The sequence below is a fragment of the Pinus tabuliformis genome, chromosome 9 (genome assembly GCF_031772625.1).
Source record: "Pinus tabuliformis cultivar Carrire ecotype Pingquan chromosome 9, CPIR1, whole genome shotgun sequence".
NCBI classification, from domain to species: Eukaryota; Viridiplantae; Streptophyta; class Pinopsida; order Pinales; family Pinaceae; genus Pinus; species Pinus tabuliformis.
The window spans coordinates 460,541,342-460,549,552 of NC_142307.1; the positions used below are offsets into that span (position 1 = coordinate 460,541,342).

The window sequence follows — 8,211 nt, forward strand, 5'->3', positions numbered from 1 at the left end:
TCACAAATTGCATACAAGAAGAAATCAAGTTCCAATCAAACGCCGAGATCAACAAATAGGTAGATGACGAGAATGTGGCTCTAATTGCAAAAGGAAAATGAAAGAGCTCGAGTAGAAGTGAGGAGTCAGCCTCACAATCGAAGAAGAAGAAGAAGGACTACACTAAGGTTAAGTGCTTCACCTATCATAAGATGAGCCACTATGCTTCACAGTGTTCATAGAGGAATAAAGGGGGAAAGGGCACATAGCTAGCTATAGCTGCATTGGTAGAAACTTATGAGGACTTTGTTGGGAAGTTTCAAACAAAGTTCACACATGTTTCCTACGTTTTCTCTAGAACCTTACCAATTAGTGCATGACTATTAGATAGTGCGGCCACATGACATATAACAGGAGCATGAGAGCAGTTCATCACCCTGACTGAGTGGGACTCGTAATTGGATGTGAAGTTATGTGTTGATATGAAGCATGCGGTAAAGGGGGTTGGAACCGTGGTATTCCAGCTTGAGTCAGGAGGCAGGATGGACGTGAAGGATGTGCTATGGGTGTTGGAACTTAGGTGGATTTTTCTCTCCATCTTGATGATTGAGAAGAAGGGGTTTGGTGTAGCATTTCAGGATGGACAAGCACTGATCAGATCCATGGGATATAGCTCAAACAGTGCCCACATAATTGGAGTTAGAGAGAGAAACATGTATAGGTTAAAGGGATAGCCTATCGAACAATGGAAAAAAGCAGAGTAGTGATAGAGAATAGGGAGCAGATAGCTCTGAAGGTTGAGTAGTTTGGAGGGAGTCAACCTTTAGGTTCAAGTGGGGAGGAGTAGTCAACAGACTCTTGCAAATCTATTGTGAAGGTCTCTTGGTATACCATATGAGGTGACCTTACAGGATGTTTAGGAGCAGGAGGCTTCTAGGAACAAGTTCATAGGGAGTGGGTATTCAAGGATGATGGCAGGGAAGTCTTCCAATGTAGAGGGAGTAACCATGGCAATGGATATAGATCCAAGATCAGAGCTACTTCTAGGGGGTTAGAAGCACGTCCTTCGCTTAAAGGGAGTGTTGATGTTTGTAGCTCGGGCGGGTACTTCTGCATAGGCCTATGTGTCTAGGTGTGCAAGAAGTTGCCCATGATCTCCTTAGAACACTTGCTCAAGTGTGAAGAAATTGATAATGTAACTTAGCCTAAGTTTTTAACTTAGGAAAAACACATAATCATTATGTTGGCTAATTGAGTTGAGAAACTTAGGAAAATTAAAGTAAATTACTTAGTGATTATATTTTAATCTCAATATGTTGATCTCAAGTGAGGTGAGATGTAATCTCAGTGATTAATCAAGGTGAGATGTAATCTCAGTGATTAATCACTTTGGAGATTAGGGTTAGGGTTAGGGAATTAGATCAAGGTAAAGTTATAAAAGCAAGGCTAGGGAGATGGGAAAGACACATAATACAATAGCACAAGATTGAGAGAGGATTCTTAGTAAGTGTGTTGAGTTCGAGAATGGCCAACAAGGAGATCTAGATCAGCCAAGGAGGGTTGATCAACTGGATCAGATCCAAGGTTGTATGTAATTCCTTTGTTGGGCCATTATCCTAGGACAAGAGCCCAAGTAAGTTTAGAAGTTTAACGAAGAACTATGATTGGGAAGAATTTGTGTCATTTATGCTATTGATATTGGTAAATTTTATTTTGCTGTATTTAAAGTTGTTAATACCCTAGATATGCTTTTATTCAGTAGATGTAATTTTGCTTGGAACTGCGTGCCAGATTGCTAGGGTAAGAAAATTAATACATCCATTCATGTGCTTTGACAACTTTAGAAGCTTTGCAATTTACTGATGTGCTTTGCCACATTGTTGATGATTCATCACCACTTGTGCATTCCAAATTCACAAGTCATCCTGCTATAAATAGACATGCCAAAAATAACAACCCTCCTAAAAAATAGGAAAAGAGAAAATGTTTGAAATAGATGGAGGAACCTTGCCAAATATGGTATGCCTAAAAATAGGCACTACTAAAAATAGGAAATTGTCGGCACGCCCATAGTATTATACTCATCAGACTCATTTCTATGGGGACTTCAAATATGCTGTCAAAACCACCATGCAAAGATGCTAAAAATAGAAATATCACGCATGTCGACAAACCTCATCGAACCCAGTTTTCATTGAGGAGTCTGATTATGTAACTAGATTTGACATGTGAGCATTGCTAAAAATAGAAATGTCTTGCATGTCCATGAAACCATACTCATTGGATTCATCTTCCAACAAAGTATTGATGGTTTATAGGTATTATTGGAGTGTATAAAATGGGGTATCTAATAAAAAGATGTTTTTTAAACTGGAAAGATGTATTTGGAAAGGGTTCATCAAAAAATATTTGGTAGCTCTTTATCAATATCTAATGAAATTAGGGGTGGTCTTTAAAGTGGAGTCTAAATATTCTATGTTTTGTATTTTTTTGGCAATACAATTCTTGGTGAGATTATAAATTTTCATTATTTAACTTGCATTTTTCAATGCACAAATGAATTCAGTGCCTTGAAAATCCCTAGAGAACTTGGATTTTATATACTCAGAAACTTAAATATGTAATGCTAACAAATTCTGTTTAGATTTAGGGCAAAATTGATGAGAAAATGTGCCCGAAAATAGGCCAAGATGTAGAATGTTTAGACTACATTGTTCTTTAATATCCCACCTATGTCACAAGTTCATTAAATGAAGAGTTCAAACAAAGACCCATGCACTATATACATCAATTTCATCAATTTCATTAGCTATAACAATAACATTCTCATATTCTCCTTAATTTTCTGCTATACATTATGCAAAGCAAGGATCTAGCTATCTCATGCTCTTTACATTGCTTTGGTTGCCAAAATATATCATGATTACTTAGAAAGCACTTCACAATCATAATTAGTTGTTTAAACTTTCTCATTAGCGTATCACAGTGGTTTAAACTTTTCTCATTTGCTGCTTGCTACTTGACAAATGACCTTCAAAACTTCAATAAGAACCAGAATCCTGTTATCTGACGTGCTGTACATACCTTTGAGATTCTTGTGTTACATTAAGTTTTTTGTGTTTGCTACCAGATATTGTGTCCTTGCTACATTAGGGTTGAGCCTAGGTCGGGGCCAACCCTAATGTTGGAAGGAAGAACAATCACCCAGATTGTGTGAAGCTTAGTCAAGATTGTACGCCACTTGGGATAGTTTAATTTTCCTAAAAGTGGCTCCCATCCTCAACCCCCTCCCATGAGATTAAAATAAAATTTAAACAACAAAAATAAAAACATGCCCCACTTTAGTGACCTAAGGTAGGCCACGTGGCAGAGAAGGTTGTGGTCGTGAAGTTTCAACAAGGTGTGTGGGTATGGGAGAAATGCCCAATACTATTTTCATGTTGCAGTGACCTGAGTTTAAGGCAAATGCGTTGCAGTCAAGACTGTTGTTGGTAATTTTGGTTGTCATATGGGTAGGTAGGTGACACATGTCCTACTCCTATTTTTATTTTATTTTTTAAATTTTATTTTTAATATTCTTTTGTTTTTGAGAGAGGGAGAGAGAGAGTGAGAGAGAGTGTCTAACTAATAGATGAAATAGCTTTTTGGCCGGAATTTGACAATACAATTTTTAGTAAGTTTGTGATATTTTTTTGTTTAAAATGCATTTTTGAATCCTAAATGGATTCAACACCTTAAAAACATGTAGTCTTAAGGAGACAACATTTTCACCTAGAAAACAATGAAAATTTTGGCATGATTTCCACGAAATGCAATGGAATTTTTTGAAATATGGGTTGCAGTTGTCAAGCTTCAGGGTTTTGGGTGTCTCATGAGATTTTGATGGTGGTGAATCCATTTCCACCATAAAATAAATGATTCAAACACCCCCAAAGTTAGATTTTTTTGAAAAATAATGATCTGTTTCCAACAATGCTTGGGCGAAATTGTCGCCTCGGTAGACAATACCCTTAAAAGACGTTGAAATACTTGATTAAATATATGATTTTTACAAATCTCTACTAGATTTTGTACAAAATTGACCAGAAAAAGTGTTATAAAAAGTGTGATTTCGTCTATTTATTAAATTATGTTGGTATAAAGTTAATATTATAACTTTTATTTATTTATTATTTTTTGGAGAGTTTTTAATTTTTTGGTTTTGTGTGTTTTTCTCCAAAATGTATTTCTTCCTAATACTTATTATGTAACCTGCTCAACACATTGTATTAGGCATTCAATTTTGCTTTGATTTGTGTATTAGTTTGTCTTTGACCAAAAAATTAGTTGTTTATCCATAGTATAACATTAAGAATTCAATTTTTGTTACTTTTTATTATTATTTAAATTTATTTATTTGTAAAACGATTGGTTAAGGTCTTATTATGGGCTCTTTGGTAACTTCCATTCCTATTAGTTACCAATTTTTTTGTGTTTACATTTATTTCCTTTTTATTTAACTTTTTGTTTTGTTTTGTTTTGTTTTTGTTTTTGTTTTTTTTTTCATGAATTATAATTTTTTCTCCATATTTTCAATTTAAGGTGGCTTATTATTATATTAAAAACATATTTTAGTAAATATATATATATATATATATATATATATATATAAACAATATTAATTACGCCGTAAGGCGTTCCCTTTTAGAAAGACATCCCTAAAATGTGACGTGTGCGATTTTGAGCCATTGATTCTGTGTGTTAGACGATTAGGATGTTTTCTGCCGTCGATTTAATCTGTTTTTTTCATAGAATGATTTAATCTGTTTTTTTCCACCAGCTGGAAGACAGAGAGGGAAGATCTGGCAATGGGCCATGAAACGCAGGCCTCCTGGCGATGAGACTCTTCGCAGTGACTGAATCGAAACTCTTCGCAGTCACTGAACCGAAACGTGTCTTCGCAGTGATGAAACGTGTGTTTCTTCTTGGTTTCGTGTCTTTCTTCCTGCCTGAGGGCCGCGTAGCCAGCGCAGCCTTGTGCTGTTATATCACTATTTCTATTGTCTGCTTCACACATGGGATTTCTGCTCTTCTGGTTGCAAAATTCTTAGCGGTCAGTGTTTCTTTGGGATAGAAGCATTGTATCTTGCTTCATTTTCTATGCTGTGTGAGTTCTGCGACATTTCTCCTGGCTTTATTTTTGTTCGTGCAAGCAAACTGACTCACTGGGTTGCCGGATAATTCAAGGTTTGTGAAGTAACTATATCCATTTCCAATTTTGGTGTGATCAAGCTCAATTTTAGCAATATGCACAGTGGCGCTACCCCTGCATTGTTTGTTCATGCAAGGAGATTGTCCCAAAATCGGAGAACATTGCAATCATTGCCTCCTATCGTCCCCTTAATGGAGAAGCCAGACGAATTGACGCAATTTTCGTCGGCAACCAATGCAGGTTTCGACTCAGGCTTAGCCATGACCCTAGCGGCCTTGCTCTTCTCCATCCTATGCACGTTGGGGGTAGCCGCCGTTCTACGCCGTAGTAGACTTTGGCAAGTGGTGTCTGAGCCATCCCTTGAAGCCAGTGTCGAAAAAGGTGAAGCTGGTATCAAGAAAATGCATCTAAAAGCACTTCCAGCATCGGTTTACAGTACAAGCTCCCCACTGGGAACCCTGGATTGCCCTATTTGCTTGGCAGAATTCATGGAAGGAGAAAGTGTGCGAGTATTACCAGAATGCCGCCACACTTTCCACGCGGATTGTATAGGCGCATGGCTCATTTCCAAACCCTATTGTCCTTCATGCAGACAATCTCTGCTTTATGTGGGGCTGAAGAAACCAGCAGAGGTGGCTTCGCCTGCTGCTGAGGCGGGCGAAAGCACCGGAATGGATTGTAGAGAAAGAAACGAGTTCGCTACAATAAATGTTGTTCTTGAGACGTTCCACAGCTCTGCCAACTGCACGACAATGACAGTTTCTTCATCTTAGGAATTCATTGACCTGGAAACAGATGATGACCTGGAAATTTCGGTCAAGTTAGAGCGCAACATCACGAAGCCATCCCTTGGAATGGGCAGTGTGCAAAGTTGGAAGGGCAGGTAGCACTATTTAAGATCAAGTGATGCGAGAATGGTACAGAATTGAACGCAATGAATGATTTCCTATATTACCATGTAACAATTTTAGAAAGTTCCGCCTGATAGGTTTAGAATACGTCAAATTTTCATTGAAGGGTTCCATTATCTTTCTATTGAATCAACGACTTCCGCGTTATCGGTTCACAACATGTCAAAATTTTCACTGAAGGGTTCTTTTTTTTCGCAATCCAGCACTGCTCATTTATATTGTAAAAAGACAACTTCCTCATTTTTTTCATCAAACGTGCTAAAATATTTAAATCTCATAAAGCAGTTGAAAACAATAAAACATCTCCCCTGTCCATATCTCTATCAATTTCACTAGCCAAATATCATAGATATCATATAATATTTCACGTCTCAAAATAACAGAAATCATGTCGTATATAATGATAATAATAATTTTTCGTGCGGAATATGAAACAAGGTTGTTTTGTTAACTTGAATCATAAATCATAAATGGTATAGCATTTGGTTTTACCCAGAGATATACGATTAAGGTTAAATGTGGTAAACAATTGTATAATTTCATTTAAAATATTATAATTTTTTAAAATTGTTTTATGATTTTGAATTAAAATTTAAAAATGTTTTAAATATCATTCTTTTTCTGTTAAGAAATAAGTTAATTACTAAATATTAAATGTATTTAGAAAGATTTATCAAATATTAAATGTATTTAGCAAAAATTAAACTTTTTCCAATTATAAATCTTATAAACTAATAATAAATCATAATAAATCATTTAAGTGTTGTGATTCTCTTTTAATTCTTATGATGAATTAGCATTAGCTAATAATATTGACATCCTTACAAAGAGAAAATATGTTTTTATGTAACCTCCCTAAAAATTTATCCATAGACACACCATAATGTTTAAAAAAAAAAAAAAAACATGTGCTTAAACAATACGGCTCACATATGACCAATATTATTATAAAATATTAAAATATGTATTTTTACGCCGTAAGGAGTTCCCTCTGAGAAAGACATCCCTAAAATGTGACGTGTGCGATTCTGAGCCATTGATTCTGTGTGTTAGACGATTGGGGTGTTTTCTGTCGTCGATTTAATCTGTTTTTTTCATAGAATGATTTAATCTTTTTTTTCCACCAGCTGGAAGACAGAGAGGGAGGATCTGGCAATGGGCCATGAAACGCAGGCCTCCTGGTGATGAGACTCTTAGCAGTGACTGAACCGAAACTCTTCGCAGTCACTGAACCGAAACGTGTCTTCGCAGTGATGAAATGTGTCTTTCTTCTTGGTTTCGTGTCTTTCTTCCTGCCTGAGGGCTGCGTAGCCAGCGCAGCCTTGTGTTGTTATATCACTATTTCTACTGTCTGCTTCACACATGGGATTTCTGCTCTTCTGGTTGCAAAATTCTTAGCGGTCAGTGTTTCTTGCCCTTCTTTCTTTATGCTTTCTGATTTATGTAAACCATTCTTCCTCTTATGGTTTCTGATTTATTCTTTTAAAGCTGTTATGGTTTGATTTGTTCTTTGCTCTGCTTTCAGTAAGCCCTGTACTATGTTTTCTATATGTGCAAATAGCTTGAATCATGAAGACAATATGTACGTTTAACCAGTGGTGTCAACCTCGCTGCAACCATTTTTTGTAATAGAATTTTACCAGTTTCTGCTAGAAAAAACAGTGCTTTAAATCTCAATCATGCAATCGGTGCATTGAATATAGGTTTGAGCACAAATCCATCTGCTCAGGTTGTTGAGCACCCTGTGGTCTACAATCTGGATGCACGTGGAGGATCAATCAACAATTCCTTTGGATACAATGCATTCGAATTAAATGACGAATTGGGTGGACGGAATAAAGACCTCAGCGCAGTCCCATCTAAACCCTGATTTGATATGAGATTATTGGGTGCACTGATTATGGACCTTAACGCAAACCCATCTAAACCCCGCTTGGATATAAGTTACTAGATTAATATAGACGTTGGCATCTAAACACTGATCTGATCAGAGGTTGCGAAACTAAATGATGCATACCTCAATTTCAAATAAATGGCCGATGCAACTGTAGATGGGTCGTTGCTTTAGTCTAGAGATTATTGCTGCTTCAATCACTCTTTTTACAAATGTAACACAACAAATATCTTCAC

At 36.5% G+C, this 8,211-nt stretch overlaps 1 protein-coding gene across 1 annotated transcript; it reads left to right on the forward strand.

The window, feature by feature from the left end:
- Positions 1-5,361: 5,361 nt before the first annotated feature.
- LOC149149183 (RING-H2 finger protein ATL8-like) lies at positions 5,362-5,943 on the forward strand. Its single transcript, XM_089442407.1, has one exon. The coding sequence runs from the start codon at positions 5,362-5,364 to the stop codon at positions 5,941-5,943; it is 582 nt and encodes a 193-aa protein (XP_089298533.1).
- Positions 5,944-8,211: the final 2,268 nt, after the last annotated feature.

Bases quoted from the DNA above. Each gene is read 5' to 3' on its own strand.
- LOC149149183 (XM_089442407.1), top strand. From the start codon at position 5,362: ATGGAGAAGCCAGACGAATTGACGCAATTTTCGTCGGCAACCAATGCA.